This window comes from Phalacrocorax carbo, chromosome 19, assembly GCF_963921805.1.
Source record: "Phalacrocorax carbo chromosome 19, bPhaCar2.1, whole genome shotgun sequence".
Classification (NCBI taxonomy): Eukaryota; Metazoa; Chordata; class Aves; order Suliformes; family Phalacrocoracidae; genus Phalacrocorax; species Phalacrocorax carbo.
Genome location: NC_087531.1, coordinates 6,188,530 through 6,203,823, shown reverse-complemented (window position 1 = coordinate 6,203,823; position 15,294 = coordinate 6,188,530). Strand labels below are relative to the sequence as shown.

The 15,294-nt window shown below is 45.8% G+C and overlaps 1 protein-coding gene across 1 annotated transcript; it reads left to right on the top strand.

Annotated features, from left to right (window-relative positions):
- The first annotated feature begins 7,600 nt into the window (after positions 1–7,600).
- LOC135316457 (uncharacterized) lies at positions 7,601–10,357 on the top strand. Its single transcript, XM_064469907.1, has 3 exons — positions 7,601–8,122; positions 9,074–9,792; positions 10,211–10,357. The coding sequence occupies exons 1-3, from the start codon at positions 7,789–7,791 to the stop codon at positions 10,355–10,357; spliced, it is 1,200 nt and encodes a 399-aa protein (XP_064325977.1). The 5' UTR covers positions 7,601–7,788.
- Positions 10,358–15,294: the final 4,937 nt, after the last annotated feature.

The following is a 15,294-nucleotide window of genomic DNA, read 5'->3' as shown; positions in this document are numbered from 1 at the left end:
TTATGTCATGTGGTGCCTGCCTCACAATTGGAAGCCACTCGTCACCCCACACAGCCGCCTCTTAAGGAAGCTCTGGCCCCACGCCTGCCCACCAGCCTGCAAGAGCATTGGGGTGCCCCTCGGGGGATGCCGCCTCGGTGCACCCCGGTGATTTAACCTGTTCTCATAAAAACCAGTGCTTTGGCAGCCATTGTGTTTCCGGTAGTGCCTACGCCGCTCTCAGTACTTTGTCTTTAGGGGATTTTGCCACCTAAACAAAGTGTTTTCTAACACTGAAAGCAACCTTGGGTTTATTTAATGTTTACGTTCGTCAGAAGCCTTTGAAGCCCATGACTTGACAGGCTGAGGTTTAGGCGTTTCAAGAAATTTCTAACTGATTGGAGATGAATCTCATTATCCTTGATCTCTTTAAAAAGTGCATTTTAGCATGCTGGCTTGTACCTGCATTAGACAGATGCAATTTAAAGCAGGCAACATGGAGAGCATGTTTGTCTGGATGACAACAGACAGGAGCAAAAGAAAAGAGCCCTTTTAGTAATGAACCCAACTGAGCTGAGCTACAGCCTTGTGCCTCTGACAGGTGGGGAGAGCCATGCCCAGCCACAATTCACAGCAGGCAGACCTGCCTCCAGCCCAGGAAAGCACACCGCGCCTTCCGCTTCCTCATCTACGCAAGGAAGGACACTTACTGCTCACACCACGCTCTGCTGCAGGCTGCAATTCACAAGGCAAAAATAGTTTAATTCACAAGCAGCTGAAAAAGGGATGTCTCCAAAAACCCCATCTCTGAAGCTCTGAGATAAGCAGCAGGCATCACCCAACACCCCACTCGAGGCTAAAACACCAGAGCAGTTTATTCTGGCTTTTTTTTTTTTTTTTTAATAAGACATTTATGAGAAAAAGGGCATTATCTCTACAGAGCAGCCCAGTGCTTGGAGCAGCTGCCCAGACCTGTGAAACCTGGGTTTAGTTCCCTCCCCAGCCTGGAGGAACTCAAACCCACATCTAGGAAGGCACACCAGTCACCAGACTGCACAGTGTCTGCTGGAGGCCTCACTGCCACCTCTCTTGCCCAAGGAGAGACCCAGGCATGAGGCCAGGAGGGACATACCACAGAAGGTGTCATCAGGCAGGACCCCCTTTTGCATACTCTGCCCACATTCCTTCCCAGTGCCCTGCAACAAGGAGTTTAAGGCTCCTCTGCATCCCCAAAGGAAGCTTTTCTCTCTGCACTAATTACAGCCTTTCTCTTGCCATCTGCTCCTGAACGCAGCACAAGAGTTTCAAGGGAAAGGGCAGAGGTGTCCTCACCCCAGCTATCTCGCAGCACAGCCTGGAAAGCAGCAGAGGTTGGTTAGAAACACGCCAGGCAAAGAAAGGCAGAAGTCTCATCTCCCAGACGAGTGTTCTGGCTGCTAGGCTGCAGGTTTGTGCCTCACCCCCAGCCAGGCGAGAGGAAAGAATGCTTCACAGTGCAGCACTGCACGTGCTCCTCACCGAGACCCCCGTACAGGGCGAAACCCTGACAGTGGGGTCTCTTGCTGATGGGTGTTTGGTTCCCAAGTGCGGGAACAGCACAGAGACCACAGACACGAGGCTGCACAACTTGAAAGTCCAGGGAGACACAACAGGACATTGTTGTCACCATCACACCCAGCAGGATGGGTCCTTCAAGGAGAACATAGATGTTAATATCCTCACCACCTGGAGAGCAGCAGCACCTCCCTGAGCAAGCAGCAGAACTTCTGGAGTGCCCAAGTACACCTGTACCACAGAACAGAAAGCTGAAGTGCAACCTGGTTGTGCAAGTTTCCTTGTGAACGCAGGCCGCAGGAGTCCTGATTCAATCATGTATTTTATACAAATTTAGGTTAGAAACAAAAATTTGCCAATATATATACTCTCACTGGCTCTGCTAAGCACTGCAGTGAGCCTCGTCCTCTGGTGCTCAGTTACAAGCACAGCTATGCTACACAAGCCACTGGAAAAGACACACGTGCTCAGCAGAGCCAGGCTTAAAGCTCACCAGGGGTGAATGGGATCAGGAATGATCCTCTCCTGCCCCACGCTGCTGCCAGAGGAGCTAACACACTGTGATGCACTGCTGATATTCAGGAACATGAACACACACCCAAACAAAAACCTGCTGAAAGAAACCTCCCTTTTAATTAAGCCTGTGTGACAACTTGAATCATTTAAATACAAAGCATCTTCTGCTTTGAGGTAGCGGAGTCCTAGAACTAGAAATTGGCAAAAGACTTCATTGAAACCACTGTGGAGCTTCACTGACAAAAAGTTTGACTACCTCTAAACTCGTGACACCCAACAGGACAGGAGTGAAGGTTTCATTCCTAATAGGCTCTGACCACACCTTTACTTAAAACACATGTAGAGCTTCAAAAACATCAGTTCAAATTCAAATTACTGTGTACATTCATCAGCCATTTTGACACTTACCAGCACAGCCCACTTTGCTTCCTGTTACAGATTTCTTTTCTTTTTACTGGTCAAGAACCACATCTGATCTGGTCCAGTTTTCACTGTGCAAATCAGCTTTAGATTGCCACATTATCTCATTGCCTTTCAACATCTCCACCAAAACTAAAACTTGGCCTTTTTGTTTCTTTTGTTTAAAGATTTATTGAGGAAACAGAAGCTGAGCAACCCACTCTTCCTCTTTTAGATAAATCCCATTTTTAAAAGGGCAGCGATAAAGACTTCCCAAGCACTAAAGGCTTTTTCTTGGCCACGGGTCGGCATACAGCTGTGCTGGGAAATTGCATGATGCCCTCCTGATGCAGGAGCAGAAAGAACACAAGGAAAAATAACCCTAAAGAGGGTGATACCACACCAAAGATCTTGAATGAACAACAGGACTGACTGCCAGTGGATGCCTGACTCTACTGCAGCGCCTTCAGAGCTAGATTTGGCTGAACAAAGCTGCCCACAGACCATGGCTTTGCTGGCCAGACCTGGGGCTTTCCTGCCCCAAGGAGGGCACCAGCGTGGGCTGGCACTAGAGGCATCATTTCCTCAGCCACATAGGCCACCACATGACTCATTATTCTAAATTTGATGCAGATTGGTAGGGAATTCACCTAAAATATCTGGGTGTCCTGGAGGAGTGACTCAGCAGAAGGCTGGTTTAAGTTCCTCTTTCACTTTACCACACCACCTGCACAGGGAAAGCCCCTCATACAGAGGGCATGGACACACAGGGCTCCATCTTCAGAGATGTGTCACCCGTGTTTCTGCCACCCTCCATGGCACCTGAGGCTTTATCTCCGCTCAAAGCCCAGCCAGGCCCAGGGCTGGCAGCATGGGCAATACTCAAGCATCCCAGGATGCTCACATCACCTCACATTATTTCACAGCCTGTGTCACCAGGACAGGCAACAGCCACCCACAGGGAAGGGATGGGCCTTCCCCTCAGGTCATGCATGCAGCCGCATCCCCTGGCACCGCTGCCCTGATGGGATGGGTCAGCTCCCAACAGACCATGGGTTTGTTTAACCAAAAACCCAGAGTAGTTGGGCTCCCTTGGCTGGGCCACCCCACTTGTGAAGCCACTGGAAAGACTGATTTCACAGTGAAAGTCCACTCAAGACAGGTGGGCTCTAGCCAGCATTCAACACCCACACCAGCCACACAGCCCCCCACTCAAGACACCTGGAAGCCCGTGGGGACTGTGGCCGACTGCGCCCCCCGCCGACCCCCCCAATCACGGCCCGGTTTTCCGCCCTGCATTTCCCGCCCCGCGCAGGCAAGGCGGGACGACGCGCGTGGAGCCGCCCCGCGCGCACGCGCCGTTACCGCAATAACCAGCGGCCGCGCGACGACAACCCCCTCCCTCCTACCACGCAGGGTCCTTTAGAGCGCTCCAGAAAGGGCGGGGCCTGCCCCGCCGCCCCGCACATTCCTCCCCTCGAATGACCCGCGCGGCCGCGCCATTGGGCGAGGCGGCTGTTGGGCGGTGGCGAGGCCCCGCCCCCTCCCCGCGGCCGCGGTCACTCGCGGTCGTTGCCCCGGCGCCGCTGAGTCGCTGCCGCCCCCGGGCAGCCCCTCCGAGCAATCCGCAGGCCCGAGGCGGAACGGGCTGAGCCAGCGAGGTGGTGGGAGAGGCATGAGGCGCCTCCGAGCCACCCTAAAACCGGTGAGCGCATGAAAGAACTAAACCCCTGACAGTCCTTGACTTAGACCTTATTGTAAGCATCCTTGTTCTCTTGTGGTTTCCTCCCTTGCAAAGATAGTTTCAGGGATTTGAAGAATGCAACTTGGTGCCTGATAGGATTAAAAAAAAAGATGGTGAATAAGCTCGTAAAGTCATTGATAACAGAGACTCGGGACATCAGTGCCGAGATAATCACTCGAGGAACTAGTTTAAATCAGCCCCTTGTGACAGTCCAAGGCCAAAGGACTGATGAGCTCATTCAATGACTATATATGGGCAAAGGAAACCCAAAGTTCAACCAGCAGACAGGTGAGGAAGACCATCAGAGACCACTGGAGGACCCCCGAAGACCACTAAAAGGACAACTATGCATGCAGCTTGAGCTTTTACATATGTTAATGAATCCTCGGGAATCTTATGAATATGTATGACTTCATAGCATATAATCTTTGGAAGTTTACCGAATCACTGGAGCACTTATGGTGGATCAATCCCCAGTGCTGCCCAGCGCTGTAATAAAGGATGCCTGCTTAATAGTGACTTTGTTGCTATTGAGTTTTATTTCGGGAACTTTCTGGATGCTCTGCTTCCTCTTACGGGGAGGTTTGGACTTTGAAGGATAGTATCTGCAAATTTTTGTATCAGTTTTGGCGACCCAGGTGTCTGGCTGCAGGACCCCCTGAGTCGGAGACTCCCTTGGCCGGCCCCGGATAATTCTCTGGAGGGACTCCCCGATTCGGCGGATCCGTGCAGGGGCAGACAAGAACCTCTGGTAAGAATAAGGCATTCTTTTTGGTTTTGGGGACTGGTCATTTGAAGCTACCCGTCAGTCGCAGTTCGTGAGAACCCCGCAGGGTAGCATACAATTGCATGTACGATTTGTATTAATCACTTGGTTACTACGTTGCATGGTTGTATTGATCAATTGATTAGTATAGTCGTTTGTTTGTGCATTTGTATTTGATTTTGGTTTACATATGCATGTGTGATATACGCTATATGTTTGGTATACGCATATTTGAAAGTTTCTGATCAGCCTATGCCAGCATTTGTTATCAGTGGGAGGTAGTAGTGGTTATTGTGTCTGTGCTAGTAACTGTTAAATTGTGTGTGGTGTTTATGCCCTAGTCTTTGTCCTTGTCTTTGTGTTGTATAAGTTTTAGAACGGGCAACCAACAGGGTGGAGTTCTGAAAAAAGAGCCCTCTGGGCTGCATTTTGGCCCACTGGAAACACCTGGAGGGAGTGTGGATCGTAAAACCTTGATAAAATATTGTAATCAGTGGTGGCCTTTATATAAGCTAGATGAAGGAGAGAAATGGCCTTTTAATGGAACTTTAAAGTATAATACTTTGTTACAACTCATTTTATTTCTATGCCACGAAGGAAAATGGGATGAAGTGGGTTATGCAGATATGTTTTCCACCCTGTGGAATCACCCTGAATGGCAGAAAGAATGTGGAATCAATCTAACACCCCAGGACCCTATGGTTCTGGCGATAGAAAAAGAGAAAAATAAGCAAAAGACAAAATTAAAGAGGTGTTGTTCGGCGTGTAGCATTGGACAGAGATGTTTAAAAGTTGGCTCACAGAATGAAAGGCTGGAGGATTATTTGCCTCCGCCAGAGAGAGAAGGTGATAGGGAAGGAGATGCTGGTGCAGTCGGGGTTAAAGAATCGGAGGAAGGAGTCAGGGAAGAAACTGATATCGGATTTTCTCCCATCACTGCCAGAACTCGGAGTAAAATGGGACCTATTATACAGGCCCCACTAAGGCAGGCGATGGGAGTGGGAGGACCTGTTAGAATCAAAGTGCCTTTTACTTTAGCAGACTTGGACGGCTGGCGAATTACCGCAGGGAATTATCGGGACGATCCCGAAAAGGTTGCTAAAGGATTTGAATTGATTGTGAAAACTCAGGACCCTGATTGGGCGGATGTGGATGCAATGTTGGATGTGGTATTTAGTGAGTTGAAGAAGCAGATGGTTGTGAGAGCAGCCAGAGCCCAGGTACAGGCTCTGGTTTTGGCTGGAACCCTGCCAGGAACGGTGGATAATCATGTTCCAGTTACCAATCCTGGCTGGGACCCCAACCAAACAGGAGCCAGGGATTTATTAGTGAGGTACAGGGAGTGGATTGCTTATGGAATAAGAAATGCTGTCCCAAAACCAGTAAATTGGTCTAAATTGTACGAGATAAAACAAGATAAAAAGGAATCTCCTACTGATTTTTTGAATCAGTTAAAAGAAGGAATGCAGAAATATACTCCTTTAGACCCTACCTCCCAGGAGGGAAAGGGTCAGTTGATATTCCTGTTTTTGGGACAGTCGGCGGATGATATCAGGAGAAAGTTACAGAAGGTGCAAGGAACAGATGCAAGAGATTTAGAAAAATTGCTGGAGATTGCTTGGCAAGTGTATCGGAACAGAGACAGTCAGAAAGAGAGAATGATGGGCAGAACAATTGCTAATGCTACAGTGGCTGCCTTGCGCACCACAGGGGGTCAGATAAACAACACTAATGAGGGGAGAGGAGTTGTAAGAACTGGTGTAAGTGCCCCACCCAGAAGAAATCAACCCCTCTTGAGAGATCAATGTTCTTATTGTAAGCAAATGGGGCATTGGAAGAAGGATTGCCCGAGATTGAGCAAACCGGTGACAGTTGCCAGCACGGAAGAAAGTTGATGGGGACCAGGGGAATTTTCCCTAGCAGAACCCTTGGTAAAAATACAGCTAGGGAAAGAAGAAAAACCTGTAGAATTTCTAGTAGATACAGGTGCCACATTTTCAAGTATTAAATCAGGAGTTACTGCCCATAAGTAAACAAAATGTTAATATTGTGGGAGCAACCGGACAGGTCGAGAAAGCTTTCTTTTTGAAACCCTTGAAATTCAAAATTGGGAAGAGTGTAGGGATTCACAAATTTCTCTACCTGCCTGAAGCTCCTAGACCACTTTTGGGAAGAGACTTACTAGAACAATTGAATGCTGAAGTAAAATTTAACGAAGGGGAAATTGAATTTAAAATACCAGAAGAAAACCACATTGGAATTTTAAGTTTGACCCTCACTGAACCACAGGTTAGGGGAGAGGAAATTATACAGGAAATAAAAGACCAGGTATATCCAGGAGTATGGGCCTCAGGAATCCCTGGAAAGGCCAAAAATGCAGAATTGGTTGTTGTTAAACTCAGAGGGGGCACAGCCTGTCAAGGTAAAGCAATATCCCCTGAAATTAGAGGATAGGCAAGGAGTGAAAAGTATTATAGAAGAATTCATAAGATTTGGATTATTGATTGAATGCTCTTCAGAGTATAACACTCCTGTTTTGCCTATCAGAAAGCCTGATGGCAAAACATATCGATTGGTACAAGACCTGCGGGCAATAAATAAGATAGTTGAAGATCTATATCCGGTAGTGGCAAACTCATACACCTTACTAACTAATTTAAAAGAAACTTATGAATGGTTCACAGTATTAGATCTGAAAGATGCATTCTTTTGCCTCACCTTGGCCCCTGAAAGCCGCAATTTATTTTCCTTTGAATGGGAAAACCCTGATTCGGGACGAAAAACCCAACTAACCTGGACAGTGTTACCTCAAGGATTTAAAAACAGCCCCATGATCTTTGGAAATCAATTAGCTAAAGAATTAGAGGCCTGGGAAAGACCTCCAGGAAATGGTACTCTTTTACAGTATGTAGATGATATTTTGATAGCCACAGAAAAGGATGAAGAATGTAAAGAATGGACTGTGAGTTTGTTAAACTTTCTTGGACTAAGTGGTTATCGAGTCTCATTACAGAAAGCCCAGATCTTGAAGAAAGAAGTAATATACTTGGGATTCGTGATTTCTAAGGGACAGAGACAACTCGGGAATGACCGGAAAGAAGCCATTTGCAGGACTCCAGAACCGACCACGGTAAAAGAACTTCGAACCTTTCTGGGAATGACAGGTTGGTGCCGATTATGGATCTATAATTATGGACTTCTGGTTAAACCTCTGTATGAACTGCTGAAAAATAGCTTGACACAATTAATATGGACTGATGAAGCCAGGCGGGCATTCAAAGAACTGAAATTGGAACTAATAAGGGCTCCAGCTTTGGGCCTGCCCGATGTAACTAAGCCCTTTTGGCTGTTCTCATATGAAAGACAAGGAGTAGCTTTGGGAATTTTGGCCCAGAAATTGGGTCCTTATAAATGAGCTGTAGCATACTTCTCCAAACAATGGGATGAAGTAAGCAAAGGATGGCCAGGATGCCTTCGGGCAGTAGCTGCCGTGGTCTTGATTATCCAAGAAGCCCGAGAATTCACATTGGGACAGAAGATGATTGTGCAGACTTCCCACACTGTAACCTCCGTTTTAGAACAAAAAGGGGGACACTGGCTCTCGCCATTAAGATTTTTGAAATATCAATCAGTTTTGATGGAACAGGATGATATAGAAATTGTCACATCTACTATTATCAATCCTGCTTCCTTTTTAACTGATAAACAGGAAATGGAGATTGTCGCGCATGACTGCATAGAAACCATTGAGACTGTGTATGCGAGTAGACCCGACTTGAAGGAGGAGCTGCTGGAAGAAGCTGACCACACTTGGTATATTGATGGGACCAGTTTTGTAAGGAATGGAGTTCGAATGGCAGGATATGCTGTGACTACCACAGACCAAGTAGTGGAAGCAAAGTCACTCCCTAAGGGCACATCTGCACAACGGGCCGAAATAATCGCTTTAGTAAGAGCATTAGAGCTTGCTGAAGGTTTGCGAGTAAATATCTGGACAGACTCAAAATATGCCTTTGGTGTAGTTCGTGCCCATGGGGCAATTTGGAAGGAGCGAGGACTTTTAACCGCTCAAGGGAAAGTCATAAAACATGCTGATATAATTTTGTGACTTCTAGATGCTGTACAACTTCCATCGGCAGTAGCGATTATGCACTGCAAAGGACATCAGAAAGGTAACACTGACAGGGAAGTGGGAAATAAATTGGCTGATCATGAGGCAAGGCAAGCTGCGGAACAAGGTGAGGTATTAGGCCTAATTCCTGAAAAATCTTTGCCACTACCTGAGATAGTTGAATATGATGAAAAGGATCAGAAGTTAATTACCGATTTAAAGGCTGAAATTGGCCCGACAGGATGGGCAATGTTAAAAGATAACAAAATAGTAGTTCCCTTCAGAATATTATGGAAATTAATAAAAACAGAACATGACAAAACTCATTGGGGAACTGAAGCTTTGTACAATTCCCTCACCAAGCAAATGATAGCCAGAAATTTGTTTCAAACTATAAAAACTATAGTTGATAGATGTGAAATATGCTTAAAGAATAATCCAAAGTTAGAGAATCAGGTGAAATGTGGAAGTATTGGTAAAGGGAATGTTCCAGGCCAGAACTGGCAGATAGACTTTACGGAACTCCCTAGAAAAGGGGGGCATAGATATCTATTAGTATTAACTGATACCTTTTCCGGATGGCCTGAAGCTTTCCCCTGCAGAACAAATAAAGCCCAAGTAGTAACAAAAGTCTTATTGAGAGAAATTATTCCCAGATTTGGCGTGCCAGAAGTGATCTCCTCTGATAGGGGACCACGCTTTGTGTCACAAGTAGTTCAACAAGTTAGTAAATTTTTAGAAATTAATTGGAAATTACACACAACTTATCGCCCGCAAGCAAGTGGGCAAGTAGAAAAGACGAATCATTTAATAAAGATACAATTGAGCAAAATCTGCCAGGAGACGAATTTAAGGTGGGATCAAGCCCTCCCTATTGTGTTACTAAGGCTCCGAGTCAAGCCAAGAACTAAGGAAAAACTGAGTCCTTTTGAAATTCTATATGGGAGACCCTTTCAGACTAGATATCAAGGACAAGATCCCACCCAGGTAGGAGAGATTAATCTACAACAATATCTGATTGCATTGGGAAAACAATTACAAGAAGTAAATGGATTAGTGATGTCTACCAGAGCATGGGGGTTAGATTCCCCAGTGCATTTGTTCAAACCTGGAGATTGGGTTTATGTTAAAAATATTTCAGGTGATCCTCTCGAAGAGAAGTGGAGCGGCCCTTTTCAAGTTCTGCTTACGACTTACACTGCGGTCAAGCTTGAGAGGCACGCTGCTTGGATCCACTATTCCAGAATTAAAAAGGCACCTGATGGACCATGGAAGTCCCAACCCGTAGGACCCACATCTATAAAGCTGACCCGAAACTAACATTAATATTGCTATGTTTTTGTCTTGAATTAATAAGTGCATTTACTCCCAGTTGGCCCCTGAGGAAAAAAAGCGAATCTGTTGATAGTCTCTGGTGGATTTGGGGAAATAACACCAATACATCAGTTTGCTGAAAACTGCTCTTTGTGGGAACCCTATACCAGGAGTGATAAATTGACGGGATGGCATGGAATGACCTTTGTATTATGTTCAAATTTGACAAATGTCACTGTGATAACGAATGTTGCCTTAAAATGTTGTGCAATCAAAGGGATAGGGCCTCCACTGCAGATGAAGAAGTGCTTTCTTCAAAATGATACCCCCATAAATGAGACACATACTTGGAAAATTGGTAACTGGGATACACTAATGTGTACAAATGGAAGCATTAATAGAACTGCTGGGGTGGCAGCCTCCTTAACATTGTTGAATCCACGACCTGCAGTGAATCAGGACCAATTAATTAGATTACCATCCACTTGTAGGAATGTGGCAAAGATAAGGCAAAAGCATATGTTGTTCTTTAACATATCCTTTCCAGCCACCCCTCCCTGCAAAGTAAAACGAGCTTGGTACGACATTTTACTTGGAGGTGCAGGAACTGGGTTGGGACTGCTAAATTCAGTAGATCTGGAAACTTTAAGGAGTAAAGTTGGAACCGCAGGATTTGATGTAGCTCAAGCAATCAAGATTCAGGCTGAATGGATGCCAACCACCTTTAACCCTCAGATACAGAATTTAAAATATGATAAGGAGTCCTTATATCTCTTTAATAAGAGTATAATTGCCCAGATACAATCACTTAAGAATTTTACAAAATTTGTGGACTGGACTGTCTGTACCCTACAAGTCATGTGGCAATTGGAACAAAAGAATAAGGTGCAGTCCTACTTAATGAGTAATAATGAGTTTATGTGGAGAAAATTATTTGGACAATGGGTTTTACCTAGACACTGGATAAAAGCCTATTCACAATTTGTGCAGTGTTATGATAGATGGTGTGCAGGAAAATTAGTATACTATAATATAACTGACCCTGAAGTAATGTGTAAATATTTAATTCTGCCAACCCTCTTTTCGAGTCAAGGGAGCCCAGAATATTGGTTACCAGAATTCCAAGGGAAGTATATTGGGAACAATAACAAAACGTACGATTTAGATCTTTGTGAAACCACCTCTGATGGAATCTTGTGTGGACAACAATCTCGAGTATATGAACCCTGCTTATTAGAACACTCTGTTAACAATTGTAAATGGACGATCCTGTCTCCTAATGTGTTCAAAATGTTTGTAGAGGTTAATGCCAGATATGTGTGTTTAGTAACTAACAATCGATCAGTAGTTGAACAATACAATGTAACCACCCCATTCATAGGATGTCTTAAGAATATAACCCATTTAACTCGGCATGGACAAACATATTCATTTTTTGCATATACAGAAGAACAAGCAGCAATGTTTTAGCATTATGAGAGCTTAAATTTAAGTCATGCAAGTTTATCTCTGAAGAAATTAAATGAAATCTTGAATCAATCACAGAAACTTCAAGAACATTTAGGAAAACGAAACAAGACATTAGCTGAATCTATTATTAAAACAATAATAACTGGAGACAAGCTTGTCGGACTGTCTAGTCAAATTTGCATGGAGGTGGTGAAAGCAAAAGCGCACACACCTTTTCTCTTGGCGCTGCTGGGCAGATGATGGCTTTTGGCAGAGAGTCGGAATGGAAAGGTGAGGACAGATGTGGCAGTTCACTACAGGCTGTCCATCAAAACCTTAAAGACTCACCTACCTCTCCCTTAAATACAGCTGAAGCTGTTTGCTGCGATCCTTCTTCCAGCAGGCCACTGGTACAGAAACCCAACAGCTCTTCCCATCTACCCAAGTGTGGAGTCAGGCATCTTAAACAGAACATCGCACCGCTGTTGGATCCAGCAGGTGAGGAGGGAAGTGCTCAGCCCCGTTGATTTGCTGATGCACAAATGTTTTTCAAGTCATTACAGGCAAAAGCAACTGATACAGCTTAAATCGTGTAAATAGCTTGTCTAAATTAGTGTAGCTGATTTTGCCTGATAGTAATGTCAGTGATTATTTCTCAACATTCACCTCCAAAATGCACAAGAAGGTGGTCTGAATTTAGGGCAGTAATCTTTCCACCAGCATATCTATCTCTAGGAGGCAAACAGCCTTAGTGTAAGCCACAGAAAGAGGAGGTTTGAGCTAGTGACTGACTTTGCATGGCTGCAGGCTGGGCAGATGGTCACACACGCTGTTCTGCCAGGAGAGACGTGGCTAAAATAACCCTACCTATTAGGAGGCAACAAACTGGTGAAGGTGTAACATCTTCAACCAGAAGTTGTCTGTTACTAATATTGACTAGAAAAATGAACCCCAAATAGGACTTTTTTGTCAGCATAGCTGCATTCACACAGTCTATTTTTGGAAGCAGTGGTAGTAATGGCTTGGAGGTAAGGGGTTTGCTTTTGCGGTTTCTTTTTCTGCATCCTCAGAGAACATTGCTGCACTGACTAAACATGGAAATATAAACTAGGTCCTCCTTGGCCTCACCCCTAGCAGGTAACATTGATGATCTCTGTTGCTGTACGCTTCTATGGGAGAACTTATCTTGGGCCGCATATCTCCGGGACACAGGGCTCTACCCACCCTGGGGACAGTGATGCACAGACATCAATATGATGGATGCAAAATGTCCGTTTATTTAACTGCTTCACACACTTATATAGCTCTTGCGCTTCCTGTTCCTGCCACTCCTATGGGGAGGAGTCTATCTTTCCGTCACAGCCCATGATCTTCCGGTCGCCGATCTCTGTCTATTTCCCTACAATCTCCAGGAACCTCCTAGATTGCTCGTGTCCTGCTGTGCTATCCCTCCAGCAGCTCTCAGGACAGTTGAACTCCCTCATGAGGACCAGGACCTGCAAACACAAGGCTCACACATCCCCGAGATGAGCTCCTTCCTAAAAAGCCTGTATCCCCCCATTGCAGCACTCTGGTCATGGGAGCCATCCCACCACCTCTCCATGATCCCAACCAGGTGGTAGCCCTGTAGCTGCACGCAGGTGCCCAACTCCTTGTGTTTCTCTCCTGTGCTGCCGGCATGACTGCACGGGCGCTTTGAGCGGCACCCCAGCACGTTGACTTCCTAGAAAGGGTTTTGGGGATTTCTCCGTGACACTGCCTTATAAGCACCTCTTTGCTCACATGGAAGTGCCGAAGGTGACACCGCTTAAGCCGTTTTGTTGATTTTGTGATCCCTTCCCATCACATCACCCTTTGCTTGTTGACCCTGTCCATCAGTCCCTCCCAGGCCGCCGGTTACCATCCCTCCCTGTTGTTCTTAGTGCCTGTGGTTGTGCAGGAAGCAGGGGGAGACTCATTTAAACTCACTGCACTAGAAAAGAAGTTCTGTTTTGTACAGAAATTCCATCGAAACCTTACGCCAGGGCTATTCAGTCATTGAGAGCTTAATTACACAGACATTGTCTCCATACAAAAGTTATGTTGACATAAGCTATGTTGATTTAGTTGTATCAATATGACTATTTTTGATTATGTCCAAGTTGTGGACACATCCTCCTCTGGCTTCTGTGAGCTGAGAAAGCTACAGCTCCTTGCAGGGAGTGGCACACAAAACCCCACATACGCTGTTTTTTCCATGACCATACCCAGTGGTTTTGCAGAATTTCCAGTCAGCCATGGCCAAACCAAACAGATAACACTCCAGATAAATGCTTAGTCCCTTAAGTCTGCTGAAAGGAAATTTCGAGGGTAGGGGGAAGAGAGCGTTTGGTTTTCTGGCTGTGCTAAAGACTTGTTAGGGGGAAGACACGAGGTTCAGAGGAGTCACCTCTTCAAAGTTCACGTCCTCAAAATGGCATGCCGGGAAGCCTTTGCCACGGACTGTTGTGATACTTGCTGCCACCCAAAGGAGACAGAAGAAAGGGCAAGGGAAGGGCTGAACACCCTCTCTTCTTTCTCCCGTCTTCAGCACCCACCTGTTTGCTTCCAGGCTGGGTAAGGCTGGAAGGAAAGCTATGCTGTCAGGACAGGACAGAGCATCCTGTAACACTGGAGCAGCGCCAGCCCGGGTTTCATTTTCCTGCTGAAGGCACGTGTGGGCAGACAAGGACATGTGCTGCGATGCCACTGGGAAATTCCAGCGTGGCCTTGGCACAACCATACTCGAGATTTATCCTCTTAAGCCCAGCCAAAAGCACTGAAGAAGGCTGTTGTCTGACCAGCAGCGAATTCGGAAATGTATGATGCAGAAGACAGCACTCCCGGGGCCGTGGTTGGATCAGGCTCTCACCCAGTGTTATCGATACACTGCAGGGCTCGAGGGATGCGGCAGCTCCATGCAGGAAAAGCCGTCACTTCGGTTTGTTTCAGTACCCCTGAAGAAGTTTCTCAGAAGCGGTGGGTATGGAGAGTTACTCTGTTCTCAAGTGCTTCTCTGGAGCAGCTCCCTGCTTACAAAAATGGAACCTATCCCATCTGTGTCACAATCTAAAATCGTTGTCAAGTTAAATTTTGTTGCTGATATATTACAAGAAAATCCATTATTGCAGTTTAGACAATCTGCTTAGCTTGCATGGGGTGGTGCTGTCATACTTTGGTAGAATGGGCACACAAAGCCACCAGTTCAGGCTCCTTATATTTTGCACCAGATGCCCTGGGGTCACTCAGCAGTAAAATACAGCACGGACAGTGGGGAACCTGACACAGAAAGCTTTCAGGTAGGAACGTGCTGTATGGGTTGTGACCTGTATAAAAATAGGGATTCTCCCCATTCAAACTGGCTGAACACAAGCAACTTTTTTTTTTTAGCAAAAAAAACCCAAAGGCAATTTTTTGTTTTGGTTTGGTGATAATCCTCTGGGA

What these genes read in the sequence shown, in the direction of transcription:
- LOC135316457 (XM_064469907.1), top strand. Translation starts at nt 7,789, where the DNA reads ATGATCTTTGGAAATCAATTAGCTAAAGAATTAGAGGCCTGGGAAAGA. An exon ending in AACCTTTCTGGGAATGACAG is followed by an intron (nt 8,123 to 9,073) that starts GTTGGTGCCGAT and finishes TGTGACTTCTAG; the next exon opens with ATGCTGTACAACTTCCATCG. An exon ending in TGTCACAAGTAGTTCAACAA is followed by an intron (nt 9,793 to 10,210) that starts GTTAGTAAATTT and finishes AAAATATTTCAG; the next exon opens with GTGATCCTCTCGAAGAGAAG.